The following is a 17,685-nucleotide window of genomic DNA, read 5'->3' on the forward strand; positions in this document are numbered from 1 at the left end:
GTTTAAAAATGAATACTGCTTTAGTACAAGTAGAAAGTATATGTCAGGACTTCTTTTGTGTTAACTTATCATTGGTTTCAAATTCCAAGCAGAAACTCATGCCCACCTTACAGATGAGTAAACAGCACAAGAAACAGACTATTTCCTTAAGAATCAGTGATAGGTCCAGGCCTCAGCTCCTAAAGCCCAGAGACTTGAGATAAGACTGTTACAAACTGTTTACTAAAGAGGGCCAAGGACCCAGTGCAAGTTTGTTGAATTAGACTCCTAAAGGAGTCTAATATAAAGAAAGGAATTACTTAATGGTTTAAGTTATCTTGTGATTAGGCTTCCTTTGTCAAGACAAAGAACAGGTTTGGGAGATCCTCTTCTGACTGTTGCTTTAGAGCTTCAAGCAAGGCAAGAAAATGTGAATTAAATCTTGGATCATGGGACAAGGCAAAGTGGTCACTGGGCATTTGAACATCTGATCTTCTAATTTGGTTTGAGTTTCACTAACTAGAAATCTTTATTTATGGTGAGGATTTAGTATGACCATGAACAATTTATAAAGGAGATTTTACAGTTTGGAAGTATATGCATGCTTTTTTATCTTAATATATTTTAAATAACCTAACACAATTGGCCATGTGCTTCTGGAAAAGGCCAGTTATTTCCTATTGTTCTCAGTTGCTAATTTTAGGATTAAATACTTTCATTTGGGGTGGTGGTGGTGGGGAAACGCCAACAACCACTCTCAATCCAGAACAACTTTTACTCATTTCTTCCTTATACCTTCTTTCCCGCCCCCTCCCCCAACTTTTAACAATTTTGAAGCAAATGTATGTGGGTGGTTTCCATGGTACAAGACAACTTCACATAGAGGGCATTTAAGTCTGAGCTAATTGGGCATGATGTATTCCAGTGTTCTGGTGTGTAAACACAGATGCCCTAATATTGCAGGTATTTTAGCAATTTTTAGGCATGTCAGTTTTATCTGGGTAACAAATATAGTGAAAGATGGACAAAAGTGCCTGGGATTAACTCATTTGAATCATTCAGCACCTAGTTGAATCATTCAACACCTAACTAACTCCCTTAAACGTTTCTGTGTTTCTAATGACAGGATCAGGAAGAACAAGCTTACTTTGCAGTGTTTGATGGCCATGGGGGAGTGGACGCTGCCATTTATGCCTCCGTTCACCTGCATGTTAACTTAGTGCGCCAGGAGATGTTCCCCCATGATCCTGCTGAGGCCCTGTGCCGTGCTTTCCGGGTCACTGATGAGCGGTTTGTGCAGAAAGCTGCCAGGGAGGTATGCCATTTCCTCAAAAATTCCAATCTGCGATGCACTAGCTGAGCTTAACTTGGTCTGTGGTTAAAGGGTTATTTTGAATTTTGTTGGGGGCTGGTATTATTTATCTATTCTAAAAAGGATTATTTATGGGCACGAGAACTGGGGTACAGGCTAGATGTGTGTGCGTATGGGGAGAGGATTCACCAGAAACAGTGGGGGGAGCAGTGTAGGCAGTGAAATACACTGCTGAGGGAGCAGCAGGAGAGGTCTGCTGTGCCATGTGGGTCAGCTCCCTGGCCAGGGATTGAACTCGTGCTGCCGTGAGGATTGCTTTAGGGAGGCCCAAGGGACTAGTATTAAAGTTACCTTCCAAACTGCATTATTGGTCCCACAGTATTAGATTCCATCATGGTTCTTATTCCCTTTTTAAGAATAGTTTTAATGAGGATGCTATGATATACTGTATAGAAACTTGCACATTATAATTTTCTAGAAAGCCAATCCATAGCTAAATGTGGCAGGTGAATTTTATTTATCTTACTTATCATTGCCTGTCAGGTTCACACCAGGACCATCTCTCTAAGCAGACTTTGGCTAACAAGCTCTGTATATGGTGATTAAAACAATGATCTAAAAAAGAAACTGAAGCTGGGATTACTTCCATATATTTGGTTCTAAATGGGTTGGCAGTAGTTTGCTGTGTTTCTCTTGAGGGAAAATTTGCTTGGAGAGAGTGAATCCTTAGATGATCCTTAAACTAATTTTCTCTTACAGGAAGAAAAGTCAAAGCTCATGTCCTATTTTGCTAAGGTTAATCAAACCTACAGTTTTTTCTCTGAATGACAGGATCTCTATATTAAGATCTCAGAGTAAAAATTTTAATTATCATTCTGGGCATTGGTAATTAACTACAGTACTTGATGTTCATGTCTAAATGGGGGCCAAAAGAGAATAATTTTTGAGCTTTTAAAGTAATTATAGAATTATATACATAGAAAAATAAAACTTGCCCTATGACTTAAGCATTAACTCTTTTAAAAATGGACTTGAAAAGAACAGGATAATAATTTAATCCATTTTTTTTAAGTCCATTTCTTTTATTTCATAATATGCTACATAGCAATAATGGCGGCTTGTGATGAAGCAAAAAGTTAGAACTATTTGGTATTAAGCAAGGGAAATATTCCACATCTCTCCCACCCTCCCAAGGTTCAAACCAGTACGCAAATCCCCTAAGGTCTAGATCCAGAGGTGGGGCTGGAGATCTAAATACAATCCTTGACCTTCGCCCTTCCCAGGGCATCTTGAAGGTGAAAACTGCTTGGCCTGCCTTGGACCTGCTGGGTGTCATCACTGCGGATGAGACCTAGCACTGACACTGTGATCACCACTGTGAAACTAGGGAAATCACTTGGTCCTCTTCATCCTGTGTTCTCTCTCTTTTCCTGTCCTCAAAACTACCGGTATTTTTTTTTTTTAAGCCATGTTCACTTCACTTGCTTTGCCAATGATCCTAGTGTCTGTCAGTCCTGCCAATAGTTCTTTTGAATAATTTAGATCTGTGTCAGCAGTTACTGTTCTCCTTGTGCTTCCATGTGCTAACTGCTGGGAAGAAAGTTGCTATTCCTGTTGTGAAGCAGTCCTGCCTCCTGTGCTCTCCAGGGCATAAGCACTGAAGTGTCTTTATCATGTGTTCCAGGGGGGCTGAATTTTTGAACAGTCTGTGTGGGAAGACATTTTATTGGTGGGTGAGGATTTTCAACAAACTTTCCCTATATAGGGAAAATGTGAAGTTGTTTTTCTCATTGGATACAAGGGACCTTTTACCACCCTTGACGCATATGTTCTAATTTAGGACAAGTCCTTAGTAACAGAAAGTCACGCTCATTTGGTGTGACTCATGTCAAATGGGAATGTCATTTTAGTACAGTAGTATCAAGAGCTTTAAGTACAGTGGTACTGAGGCATTACAGTGGAATTCTAGGCTGATAGTTCTGTTATATAATGTTCTAAAGGCAAAGGCCCTTAAAATTGTTATAGACTGAGATGGAAAAAGGGCACAAAATGATGTAAAAATAAACTATTACATTATTTTTAAAAACTGCTATAGAGAATACAATTTTTTAAAAAAATTAAAAAAAAATGTAAGTATCTTAGCACTCTAGGGAATATGTTATCTCTTGGCTCTATTTAATATTCACAGTATGGAAACATTTGTTGTATACCAATCAGATGCTTTCTATGTCATCTTGTGAAGTTAGGAGTCCTTCCCCCGAGAGACCAAAATATAGAAAGCTTAACTCTGAGGATTGATATGATGGATTTAGGACCAGACGAGGAAGAGGAAAGAATTTCTGTTCTATTTTATGCACTAATTATTTTCCTGTACTTGGGTAATTCACATAACTTAGTTTCCTTATGTATATGTAAAATGGAATTAATAATCATCCATGCCTTGCATATCACAAATCAGATGGATCAACGTGTTTATATATAAAAATACATACATGCCCATAAAAGTATATTGAAAAATAGGAACTGCTATTGTTAAATCATTACTATAGTCTCTCTCCCATTTGAAAAGTTTGTATTAACTATAAATTTGTTTTCCAATAAGAATTTGGTATCTGCTTATTTTTATTGACTCTAGTTTTATTTAAATTATTTTCAGAGCTTACGATGTGGGACCACAGGAGTGGTGACTTTTATCAGAGGCAACATGCTACATGTGGCCTGGGTGGGTGATTCCCAGGTTATGCTTGTGAGAAAAGGTCAAGCTGTTGAACTAATGAAGCCCCACAAACCGGACAGAGAGGTATGTTTTTTTTCTATTAGGGCACCTGCCAGAAAGGAGTTGTCTAAATATTAATAGATTCCTCTGTAATTATCACCATTCTCTCAGAAGTCATGTCCACCTTCTAAAGGAGAAACAGAGAACCTTGCCAGGAAGCTGATTAATAGTGTATCTGTTATTTACTGTTAAAGTAGATGAATTAATCCTGAATCCAGTTATTCGTTTCTTTCTGTTGTATTGCTGTTTAGGACGAAAAGCAGCGAATTGAGGCCCTTGGAGGTTGCGTAGTCTGGTTTGGTGCCTGGAGGGTGAATGGAAGTCTGTCGGTTTCCAGAGCAATTGGTAGGAAAAACCAATTCATTTTTGTTTAAAATAACAACTGGATAATACCTCTTAATTATTCAGTCAACCTACTCATTTAAATACTTAACTTCCTTTAAAAAAAATAGAAGCCTTTAATCTTTGGTACACAAGTTCTATTTAAAATCACTGTGATCCTCATTTCATCCTCGGTTTACCTTATACTAGTATTCTTCAAAGCTTGGAAGATAATACCCCACTCCTCTGGCCCCATATTTTACCTTGCTTTTGTCATCAAATTATTTTCAATGAATTCTAAAAATGACAAAAATCAGAGAATAAATTCACAGGAAAAAATTGCTTTTTAGATGAAAACTATTTTCTATATGTAGACTGTAGTACTTTGCCAGATAATCCTGGGATATTTAAGAACCTGTCTCCCTGGGACCTAAATCATTCAAAAAAGGGGGAAAGTCGATGAAACTCTAAAATTTACAAGGTTAATAGCTAAGTGGAATGCAAGTGCCTAAGTTTAAAGAGCTGATTTATAGTATGGTATATCTTTGGCATTTGGGTTTGTAATTTTAGGCTTCTTATCTTGCTTCTTTTTTTTTAAGAATAAACTGATGTGTCCATGTGGCTGATACGTATATATATTGCAGTACTTAATCATTGCCTCCTTTAAAAAAAAATGTAGTTTGACATAGGGAAATAAGGATAAGTGCCATTCACCATATAATACCCAAGTTTACCAAAACTGAACACTTCAAAAGATTGATTATTCCAGTGATGATGAAAACCCCTCCTACTTTTTTGGGAAGGTGCTAGCAAGCTGAGAAGTGACCCAAATGTGAGTAGCAAAAAGCTGAGAGTGAGTGACTAAAAGATTCTCAAATACCTCCTAAATAACTGTGTCAGGTTTACATTGGACTGTGGTCATTATTAAGAATTCTGGAATAAGGCCAAGAGGAAATTTTTCATTTCTAAAACACATTGTTATATAGAATTATTTTTTGACGACTTCAATCAAAGACTTCTCCTCTTAATCTTACTGTCTCTGTCAGAGTATTGAGAGGCAGTATTAATGCAGGTTAAAGGACCAACTTTACAGAAGGGTATCTTTCCTTTTCCTGCTTCTAGACATAAAACTGCAGAGGAACAGTGTCTTTGAAGAAGTGACCATCTATGAAGAAATCAGCTAGACTTCCAGGAGGTCATGACTTTTGAGTACAGGCTACTGTTTAGGGAAGAAATTGCAGAAAGACATCTCAAACACAAGGGTATCTGTTGAAAGGGAGTTTTGTGTTTTAGGCATTGTAGTGAGCACAAGTTTGGGATAGAGAGTAAGAGTGGCAAAATACATGCTGGCTCAGAATGAGAAGCAGCTTATGTGTTTTATGTGCCAGGGGAGGCAGCCTGGATTTCGTCAGGTGAATAAGCAGAGGGGCCTCATGATTATGCCTGTATTTATATTTGTAATGATGCGGTGGAAGATGGACTAGAACAAAAAGCCTATATGGGAGCTCATTCAGGAGACTGTAGCAACAGATAGGACTGACAGAGATGAGGACTACTAAGTAGGGATACAGAGGAGGATATAAACTGAGACAAATGACAAGTTTGTGGGGGAAAAGGAAAACCAACTTCCAGGTTTCTGACTTGTATGGCTAATAATATGATAAAGCACTTGTAAAAAAGCAGCAGCAATTTGGGGATGAGGAAGAGAGCAGATAATGAATTCATATTGGACATATTTTATATCCAAGATACCTGTGGGATGTTAAGAAGAGATAATTTATATGCAGATGAAACACAGCTTTGGAGCTTATTAGGGCTCTATGTTGGAAACAGATTGGGATCCATCCATTTTGAGAATATTAGCAGAAGTTAGACAGACAGACAGAGATATGGAAAATCAAAACTGTAGGCACGAATGACACTGATTAGGAAAAATAAGACACCAAGGATGAAACTCCTGGAAGGTAGGCTAATATCATGAAGCCATGCTTTCTTGGTCTGTATCTTGGCTTTTCCATTTCACAAGCTATGGGCCTTGGTGAATTGAATTTCTCTGTGTTTACTTGCTCCTTGTAAAGTGGGACTAGTAAAAATACCTAAGTCATGGGTTTTTGTTTTAATGGTAAAATATAAGTACCATACTTAAATCTTGCCTGGCAGTCTTAGCACATGATAATTAGTGCTATTATTAAGTAAAGGAGCCACTGAAGAAAATCTACATGATGAAAATGAAGGGATCAGAGATACGTTAAGTGGGGTATCACAGATGTTAGGGGAAGGTTTCTAAGAGTAAAGTGTGTAGGGGTCAAGTGATGCAGAGGTTGTGCAAGATGTAGATTAAGAAAAGACATGGAATTGTGGAAAGAGGAAGTCAATGCTAACATTTTAGAAAAATATTTTGCATTATTAATAGGGCAAAAAAAAGAATCAGCTAAGGGAAAATGAGCAATAACATAAAGAAGCCGGTGTAGATTCAGTTTCATCAGTAATTTGGTTGTGACGGAAAATAATGTGGTGGCTTGAGGGAAAAGCTTAATTTGGTAAAGATTTGCTTTTATTATTTTTTAAGATGAGGAAATTTTAGATCAGAGCATTTATAGGATAAAAGAATAGAGCAAGTAGAAGAGAAATTGAAGATGAGAGAAATCAAAGTCCTAGAGATGGTATTCTGAGAAAATGGTAGCAGAGATAGGTAAATCTCTACAGATTAAGAAAAGATGAAAACTGGGGGTGGTTATATTTTGGGGGAATTCAGGCCTGATAGCTTAATTTTCTTTGAAGTAGGAATTAGACCATTTACTAAAATCCCAGTAGCTTAACTGGAAGGAGTTGAAGAATGTAAGAAAGATTTGGAAAGCTCATGGAATAAAATAGGAGGTGAAACAGAGACAAGAAAAAGGACTCCTGAGCAGAGTTCAGGTCTACTTAGAAAATAAATGACACTTAAAAAAGCTTTAAAAATGAAAAGCTTTTCAACAGTTTCTCCCCATGAGCTCTTCAGATTTCTGATCCAAAGCTGACAGAAGCATGGTATGTTTCCGAGCATATGGAGAGAGGAGGCTGCAGACAAAAGGATGCTGCCACTTCTACCATAAAATGGATAATCATGCCCTCCTACCAAATTTGGGGGCGAAATGTCATGCATTTGACATCCAACAGTAGAGCAGGTGAAAAGCCAGAATTTTGGCAGCATTTTCTCTGTGCAAATCTTTGTATGTTCTGTTCCAAACTAACAGTTGCAGTAGCCTTTTAATTGAAGCACTAAAACAAGACTTTTGGGAACAGTATGACTCAGATCACATTTATTTTTAGAGCTGGAATTCAGAAAATAATAATGATGATAATAATACAGTCGGGTGAGGTGAAGGGGTAGGGAAATTTAGGAAAATTGATGGGTAGAGGACACTGAATCCCATGATTGAAGTTTTACCTAGCTTTGTAGGCTGTTGGGAGGCATTAGAGTAAAGAAGCGGAATTGATGAAAACAAAACCATACTTGAGGAAGATGGTTCTGGCTACTGTGAAAAAAAGACTAGGTTCTTACCTCATAGATAAACTAATCCAGCTAATTCTATTAAGTAACTATCTTTGTTCTGGTAGCCAATTAAAACATGCTCCACGTTACTCGTAGAGTTCCTGTTAATTTTCTGGGCTTATCTGAGAATTCTAAAGGGATATGACATTGTTAGAGACAACCTGACATGTTTATGAGAGTCTAGAACATGTATCAGACATAGTGGTGTTATAGCCAGATCACTTTAGTATTTTTATCTTCTCTTGGTAACAAAGTTCAGTTTCAGTACAACAGAAAGGATCATAATTAATAAGGGTTTGTAAGTAACAAGTGCTAAGATTTGAACTTAAGCAGTTTGACTCCATTGCTGGTTACCTGTGATAATTAATCTCTATGCTACTACCTAACAAATGATAAAGCACTTGGTAAAATTTTTATACTACTGTTTACCAATGAATTACAATAGTCCAATAATACCAAGTATTATTTCACACTATTTTTTGTGTGAAGATGGCATAATTAATAGCTTTGTAGTAATAAGCTACTCAATAGGCTAAGCTCTCTCCAGTTATATAGAGAAAAATAGCAAATGTCAACAATGAATCTGAAAGGTACAAAACACATTATAGATGAAAAATTATTTCAGTAGTCTGGTGATTAAAATCTAGCTTAGTATGGGCCAGACCTCGCCAGCCCCTTTCCACTTAAAGTACCATATATTCTACTACACATTACTCCTTAATAGGCTAATGTTAGTACTGTGTTTTTGCTAGTTCCTCAACCAAAGTCCCTCCTGTACTTGGTGACAACTGTCCCTCAAGGCCCAGCTCAAATGTCACTCCTTTAAGTGGATGAGCTGAGCAAGTGAAAAGGCTCAGTAGGATGACTTTGGGAGTTCTCACAGTTGTTCCTAAGTGGGGAAAGAACAATAAAAGACAGAGGAGGAGGCAGATGTGAAGAAAGTAAGAAAATTGTCCCTGAAGAATGTGAGAAAATGGTCATTTTCTGACTATTATGTGTAAGTTGCAGGTAAAAAAAAAGGGGGGGGGGACTGAGAATCAAGAGATTTGCATTCTACTTCCCTTGTTTTCACTTTAGATGACTTTTCCTGGCTTGAATAGCTGGACTTGATTTTTAAAAAACTCTTGTAACTCCCATTTTTCCTCTGCTCACAGCATGAAGCTATTGATTCCTAAACAAGGATAGAACAAAAATTTGTCTAATGAAGAATACAGCTAAAACTTTGTTTTATTAATATGGACTTGTTCTCAATCTCAATCAAACCAACCCTAACCACCATTACAAAGAACGCCATTAAAAGAACAGATCTCTGTTAAGATTAAAAAAAAAAAAAAAGAAAGAAAGAAAACAGACAATTAAAAAAAGAACAGATCTACTAAGTGAACAAAGTTTTCCTTTGTAGGACTGAATTTTTTCATACAGATTTTAGATTGGACACTTGTTGCAATGCTTAGCTAGTCTAAATCATAACTAGAGACACAAAATTCAAAGTCTGAGCTAGATAAGAAATTCAGCCCAATGAGTGGCAATTATTTAATTGGGAATAAAGAATGAACAGCATCACTTTAACAGAGAATACAAGTATTTTCTCCAAAAATCAGACCACAGTTCAGTAAATTGTGATTAATGAGAATGGCCATCAACATTCTTACATAATAAACTAGTATCTGACCTACTTCCTAATTCCCACAGGAGATGCTGAACATAAGCCATATATCTGTGGAGATGCAGATTCTGCCTCTACTGTTCTGGATGGCACTGAAGACTACCTCATTCTGGCCTGTGATGGCTTCTACGACACCGTGAACCCTGATGAGGCAGTGAAAGTTGTATCGGACCACTTGAAAGAAAATAATGGAGACAGCAGCATGGTTGCCCACAAATTAGTGGCATCAGCTCGTGATGCTGGGTCAAGTGATAACATCACTGTTATTGTGGTATTCCTGAGGGACATGAACAAAGCTGTAAATGTTAGTGAGGAATCAGATTGGACAGAGAACTCTTTTCAAGGAGGGCAAGAAGATGGTGGGGATGATAAGGAAAATCATGGAGAATGCAAACGCCCTTGGCCTCAGCACCAGTGCTCAGCACCAGCCGATCTAGGCTATGATGGGCGTGTGGATTCATTCACTGATAGAACTAGCCTGAGCCCAGGGTCCCAAATCAACGTGCTGGAAGACCCAGGCTACCTAGATCTCACACAAATAGAAGCAAGCAGAGCTGACAGTGGTCAGTTTTTGCCACCAGTTGAGATGTTTGGTCCTGATGCACCAAAGAAAGCAAATCTTATTAATAAGCTAATGATGGAGAAAAAGTCAGTTCAGTCATCATTGCCAGAATGGAGGGGTGCTGGAGAGCTCCCCTCTTGTAATTTGGGTTCAACAGGGCAGCAGATATACAGAATGGAGAGTTTATTTCCTGTCTGTTCTAGGTTGGAAAATCAACAGTTCATATTCCCAGGAAAGAGAGTTTCTAGATTGTTTCATTTACGCTACCACTATTCGAAGAGGTGGTATGGGTTCAGGTTTGGTCCAAAGTTTCATTCATTTCTCTCCACTCGAGAACCTTCCCACAAATTGGGCACTAGCCTGTCCTCACTTATTCGAAGTGGGAAGAGAAATAGGGTGTTAAGAGGTTCTCTGCCATGGACACAATATAGTTGGAAAGTGTACAGTCAAAACATGATGAGGAAGTTCAGAAAGAATAATGATATTCCATACCCAGATCTTCCCTGGAGCTATAAAATATAGTATTTTCTCTTAAAAGTAGGCTAGCTAGCTCTCCTCAAAACACCACTATCAGAGTAGAATCAAGGTAGACATTTTTGAAATATATGTGCTTCATTATGAAACCATGGATGGCTCAATTCTTAAATGTAAATAGATCTCTAGGAAACTCAAAATACAGTGTTTTCAATCTAAAAAAAAAAGAAAGTATTGGCAGTTTCACTAGCAAAATTATACAACTGGTCCCTGTGATATGTGTCTACACCTACATACAACCCCTACCCTTCTACCCTCTCACATCACTAGTGGAAGCTTGTGAGTTATTTCAGTTAGGACAGTGTTGAAATCTCAACACAGTTGGAATCTGGTCTGATGTGCCTAATATAGTTAAGGAAAACTTAATGAAGAATTAGTTTTAGCTGTTCCTCAAAAGATGGTACTATGAAGGAAATCCCTACCCCCTTTTTTTCAGTATGTAGACTATAAAAGCCATATGGGTTTTAATTGGTAGCAATTAAAGTTGAAAACTAATATGAAAATGTCATTCACAGACTTTGTAAGGTGGTACAGTCAAAAAGATTTACTGATTTTTTTCTGTAACATAAAAGAATAACTGAAAATTTTTTGAATTAAAAAAATATTTCCTAGGGCTGTAGCTATTTGAGTGTTTCATAACTGTTATGGTGCTTTTGGTGGAATTTTTATTATGTCATTTTGAAGACTGCTGTCAACTGGTTTTAATCTCTATTACATAATGTTTTTCACTGTACCTTCATCTCAGGAATAAAACTGGTTTTATGGAGATGACGTCAGGTACATACGTACTAGAATCAAGTCGTCACTTAAAATAGTATTTCTATTTTCTTTGCCTTTAAAAAAAGTTCAGACAGCAAAGGCATATAGTACTATAAAATAAAAAGTAGTTGAATGAATGAAAAAATACTAGTTTTAACTTCTCTAAAATTCTTTCCCCCGAGGGAATGACAAAATTGGTATGAAAGAGGCTGACAGCACCGCCTTAAGTGAGCCCGGAAGCCAACTGCAAAAGAGAATGCAGATTACTGAGACTGAGGTCTGACTAGTTTTAAACAGAATGTGCCAGAGTCCTGCTATATGCACCTTCAGACTGCAGAGCTGGGACATGTATCTCTTATTTCAAATTTTAAAATTGTCTTCTTTTTGCCATTTCTGCAGTTTGAAGCCACAAGTTTATCTTCAAATAAAGACAGCAAATAAACTAGCAATCAGATTCCTTCAGTGAAGCAGCCTGATTCCCTAAGAATCATGGATGTATCAATGTTGACATGTTACCCTCCCTCCCCCTGCCCCAACAGTTCCCCAGGAACCAGCCATGCCTATGGGAGCTGCCTGCCCTGGTGATCAGTTAATGTCATTAGTAAGCACGACATCCTTTTGCTGAGAAATGTCCACTGTCTAATTATGTGTTTATATAATTACTTTGTTCCCCAGACCTTATCTACATGCTAGGTAGGACTAAAATTCTGGATTTTTAAAAGAGGATTGTAACCTATCTTGATTGCCATACAGCTATATCAAATAAATATATAAAAACAGCTTTGCTTTAGCAGTGGCCATATTATTAATCTACAGATTTTATTTTTAAAAATCTGGATGAAAAGATTTTCAGTATTTGTTTCCTCTTGATTTTGAAGTCATTTCTTCTGAAGTCTTGTGACTTGTGGTTGAAAAGGAGGGAGTAAAACATGGCTCCAACTACAGTAACAATCTTTTCATCATCCTGATGCTTTACACCATAGACAGACCTCTCTCCTATCTGTCATTTTCTGAAGCCTAGATCTTGTTAACAACCCATCAGGTGCAGTGTCAGTTTCAAATCAAATTATCTAAGGAAACAAGAAAACAGAGGCAGCAAAATTATAGCAGACTATAATTATACATTATAGTCTAAAACGCTTATGCTAAATTAAAAAAAATTTTTCCTTTAGTTGTCTATTGGTAATGTTTTTGATCAGAAGAAAGAAGGTAAAAGAAGGTACAGCAATAGGTTTTTTTCAGTGGGGAAAAAAGACTGGATGGAACTGGGATGAAACACAGACCTAGATTTAAAGGTCTAGATTTTGTAGGTCTGACTACATAAGCAGTAGTAACTCCATTTTTCATACCAGTAGCCCTCTAGAAGATAAAACAAAGTAGTTCTAGTATGGTCAAGTTATAAACCAATATTGTAAAAAATAGCAACTATTCATTTGTTCACAACATGCACATTTATAGAGTAGTTAGATACCATTTGTAAGGTAAGTCCTTTAAAATCTATAATACTTATTCAAGTAGTGGTTATTGGTCTGATATATGCTGCTCTTGGTTCTATACACTAGATAAAAAGCAGTGCTTTGTGAAATGCAGTGTTATATCTTAATGCCACTGGTGATAGAAAGTAGTTCCCTTCAGTTCAAATCCTGTGCCCTTATTTGCTGCTTGCTGATGTAAGCAATAAATACCCTTCTAACTAATGGTATCTACACATTTCTGTAACTTGTATTTAATGATGGTGTACCTGGTGATTGTAAAAATATTAGGCAGATATAAAAGTATATAATATATAAAATGTTAATGCTGAGGTATAGTCTGTGAATTATGTGTTTTGTATTTAAATATTCATTGTGTAATTTAGTGGTGGTGAAAGTTCTACACTCAATCCTTAAGAGTGGCAATATCCCTTTTTCAACTTAACATGATATGCATCAGTTTGCTTGCTAACCAAGTTTTGTTTCTGTTAGACTAGGAAGTAGTAAAAATATAAAAAGAAAGTTTAGTGTTGGTTAGGGAAACAGACTTCAAGTTACCAGCTGAAGTCATTATAAACTCCTTGTACGTTCACTGTGAGTTTTTCAAAGGGAGTCAGTCCCTCATTTAAGGTTTCCTTTGTTCACTTTCTGGATGTGTACTTTTGAAGGGTATCTGAGGTTAAGCAACATTACAGCACCAAATACTGGGGCTATTAATCTCATTTAGGTCCGTAATAAAGAGAACGGTGGAAACACACATGTATATACCTTTTCTTTACCTAGAAGTGCCATCCATTGTCCTTGAATTAATAAGATTAAAGTTACTGTTGCATTAATTTAACTAGGAGGATCCTTGAAAGCAACACCTTTTCTAAGGACAATGTCAACAATGTCAGCATCAACACTGAGTCTGATTCTGACCACATTTATAGTGGTATAGTGTCAATACTGCATCTTCATGACAACCACACTCCATTGTCAGAACACTGTGCCAGTAAAAAGTGCAATATCTAACGGGCAGATAAAAATGATACATAAAGAAGTTCAGTGTTTACAGATAAAACTGCTGTGGTTCAAGTACTTCCTTCCCCACCCAGAGGATTCCAGAGGCTTTGTGAGAAAGTGCTCTTAATTTTAGTGTTTGAACATAATGTGTTTACCCAATAAGCATTCTCACTGACGCAAGACTATAAAAGGGGATTTTCTATTGTTTTGGTTATACCATATTTTGGGATAATTTTTTGTTGGGTAGTAAATTAACAAAAGAGAAAACATACCTTTTTCACCTTTTAAAAATCAAGTGATGTTAAAGGACAAATACCCACTTATGCTGTTCTGACCTGTGACTATCTTAAATGTTTTTTTGCAAAACACCATACCATGAGTATTATAACTATTTTCCAGACAAATGGCACTGTGTTGAAAAGTAATTGTTATTTCCTCTAGCAGCACTGTATCTTCTATTTTGAAGACTTTATCTACTCACTACAGCATATGAAACAAGTTAGGGTATTCCAGACTGACACAGCAGTTGTTCTGGACAAGGAAATACTCTAATAACTTTGATGTATGAGATAATCCATAGATACATCATTGTACTCTAGGTGCTCTTTGGTGAGAGACAGGCTTTGTTCTCTTGTTCATGACATTTCCCTGCAAAGAATTCTCTATGAAATGAAGCAAATGAAGTGAATCATTTCTTACCAAGTAAATTTATCAATTTACAAACCTGCTCTACAGCTCACTTTTGAGTTCAGTTGTAATCATGAGTGATCCTTCATATTTATTAAAACTGTTCATTCAGGTAAAAAGTATGTTGAAATTTTGCCAATATCTTAATAAAACCCAGCAATTAAAAATCACTAGTCATTTGTCTTTTTATTTAAAGTAAAGGTAAGTTGTGTAGTGCTGAAATTTAGGCAGATTCCCTAGAAATAAAAATAAAATTCAGATGACCGTTTTCTTAAACTTTAAAGTAGGGAAACTTCCAAAAGAAAATTTATGGCTGTAACTGCTACTCATCTCCCCTGAAAACCCAGCAATACATGTTCTGTTCATCAGCTTAGTGGGTGCTATGTATCTGCGCATGTGTATTAGTGTCCTGAATTAAATAAGTAATAGGAACAGCCAAGGGCTGACCCTCAAATCTCTCAGCTCCTTTATTTTCAAATGCTGCATACAACCAGTGGTTTTTCCCTTTCACTCAGTTTTTCCCCTTTTAATAAAAGGTATCACACTGGATTAAAAAAGGGGAAAGTCTTACTCTAATTTCTTACACTCATTCAGCACGTAAGATGATTTTATTTAGAACTCAAGAATTTTTATAAAGGTTAGAAAAAAACGTATTTGAAAAAAAAACGTATTTGAAGCAAAAAATGAGTATTTTGATAATTATTTATACTTGAAAAATATAGTATTACCTAAGTTCAAAGGACCCCCCTTTCTGAAGCAAGATATGTAAGAACCACTTAAGTACAATGAAATTATCTGAATTTATGTATGAATGTATCCATATTACCAAACTATCAGATGTGATTGCCTGCATTGATACGTTTAATTGTTCATTTTCTTTTTTGATTACAAGTTTTACCTTTGTTACCTTAACAATTAGTAAAGAACACATTTCTGTTACTAAGAACATGCTTTTAGAGAACCTTTTTGTGCTTGGTCTTGGCATAATCTCATAGAAGACCTTTTCTTGTTTATATTTTGAACAGTTCTTTCACTAAACTGTGTTCATCAGTAATAAATAACTCATGTTCTAGGCAGCTGAGTTTAGCATTCTTATGCTGAACTACAGGCTGTTATCTAAAGACCCAGATAAAACATCCAGATGAGATACTTGGTGCAAGTGGGGGACCCTTCGCTCACAGGCTCTACCTGATTCTTTTGATCCTGCTTGTAGGCGGGGAAACAAATGTAACTATCAGGAATGATGCAGGGGTTAAAGTCTCAGTTCCAGTTCTTGCATGTATAGATAAAATAAGTATTTAAAACTATACCAAAATATCCAAAAAACAAAAACCTGTCAGGAATGATATCTGGGATCACCAAGTCAAATGAAACAGAATGGTAGGAAGGCTAGGTGCAGGCTTTTCCAAATGCACATAAGGAGCCACTTTATTGCCTGAAAGACTAGCTGGGCAGAGGCTCTGTGCAGCAGGAATGGAAAGGAAGACTCCTGTAACAGGAAGAAAACCCGTAAGTGTGCCAGCCAGAGAAGAGGATTTTTAGAAACAGAGCAGCCCATCTGATTTTTGTCCCAAACTAAGAGTAACTAAGATGTTACCATCTGCTCATAAGCCTTCCGAGACAGAGTTTTAAAACTTAAAGAAATCTAGACTATGAAATCAAGTATAGTATGATGTGGGAATCAGAGGTAGAAAAGAAATCTAAAAATATCATCATGAAAAATTAAAAAGAAAAAAGAAAACAGCTCTTAGGATTTCCTGTTTTTCAAACGTCCCATGTAATCTTATTTATTTAATCGAAAAAAGTTTATTTGGACAGAAAACCTGAAGTAAATGGGTTCATTACCTTCTGAATTGTGATTTTGAAATAACATTTATGCTTGTAATTCAACAAAATGTGTTCATTATATTTTTAAATCATAGTACTTCCAGTTTTCACTCTGAGGATATAGAGCTAAAAGGGATACTACTTCTACCCTTCAAGAGAAAGAGCCAGATAAATATCAAATTATGACTTTTCCAAATCAATCAGTTAAGGTTGTATGTAGAGCAAACACTGGCCCAAGATCTAACAAGGGGGCAGGAGACAAGCCATTAGCAGGAGACAAGTTTATATAAGATGGTAGTAAGCAGATACTGAACAATTTTTTTTTTTAGCCTGAGTGATAAACTGATGAAGGCACAAAATAAGCTGGCAAGGTAGAGAAGAGTCCAGGGGGATGCAAAAATTAAGGGCGTCTGCATTTGTTTTGTAGGCTTTTTCTTTATAAACCACCACGTGCTCATGGGAAAGCGAAAAAGAGTCCTAAGCAGTGTCAGTTGTGGTGTACACTCAGCAGCATTATACTTGGGACCAGGGGTGAGGTGGAAGGGCCCAATAGTGCCATCTTTAAAGTAGTGGTTACAAGGCAATATAGCAGAGGGAAGAGAATAGAGAAGAAATCCCTAAAGTCTGGGGAAGATGCAGGAATATTCACTGTGACAAGTCAACTGAGATAGAGTCTAAAACTAAAGTTTAATCCAAGAATACCAGCTCCTCTTGCCTCCAACTAGGTTTCAAGTAATGGCATAATTCTGGGAGAACGTCAGAAAGGCAATAAAAGCACAAAAAGAGGCAAACGCTGAGGTTCAGCACACAGAAAGCTCTAAACTCAGTTCAAAGAAACAATGCTTTGACAATCCAATCCCAATAAATAAATGCTAGAAGAACTTGAAGACACTAGTGTTAAGCACAGCAATGATGATACTCAAACCAAACACAATTCCTAATTAGATTAATTCAAATTTTAAATAATGGTGTAGGGCTAAATAGCAGGAAAGACTACATTTTCAGGCATTAAAAACTACTCATCAAATTATCTACTGTCCTACATAAAATGCTGCTTTCAACAAAATAGGCCAAGGCATGTGAAAAGCCAAAAAAAAAATTTAAAGAGTGAAGCGATCATCAGAACTGGAACCTAGACTAAGATATGACAATGATTTTGAACAGCATAATTTAAAATAATATGATATAAAAATGATAGATAATGGTGAGTTCAGCAAAGAGACAGAAACTAGAATTATATAGATGCTAGA

At 36.6% G+C, this 17,685-nt stretch overlaps 1 protein-coding gene across 1 annotated transcript in view; it reads left to right on the forward strand.

Moving 5' to 3' along the window:
* PPM1E (protein phosphatase, Mg2+/Mn2+ dependent, 1E) overlaps positions 1 to 13,673 on the forward strand; it is a 93,235-nt gene extending 79,562 nt beyond the window's left edge. The window contains exons 4-7 of the mRNA XM_004684425.2: positions 1,106 to 1,294; positions 3,948 to 4,091; positions 4,319 to 4,412; positions 9,616 to 13,673. Of these exons, the coding sequence (XP_004684482.1) occupies positions 1,106 to 1,294; positions 3,948 to 4,091; positions 4,319 to 4,412; positions 9,616 to 10,673 (1,485 nt within the window). The 3' untranslated portion in view covers positions 10,674 to 13,673. The remainder of the gene's footprint in view (positions 1 to 1,105; positions 1,295 to 3,947; positions 4,092 to 4,318; positions 4,413 to 9,615) is intronic.
* The last annotated feature ends 4,012 nt before the right edge of the window (positions 13,674 to 17,685 follow it).

The sequence above is a fragment of the Condylura cristata genome, unplaced genomic scaffold, assembly GCF_000260355.1.
Source record: "Condylura cristata isolate star-nosed mole 26May11 unplaced genomic scaffold, ConCri1.0 scaffold00017, whole genome shotgun sequence".
Taxonomy (NCBI): Eukaryota; Metazoa; Chordata; class Mammalia; order Eulipotyphla; family Talpidae; genus Condylura; species Condylura cristata.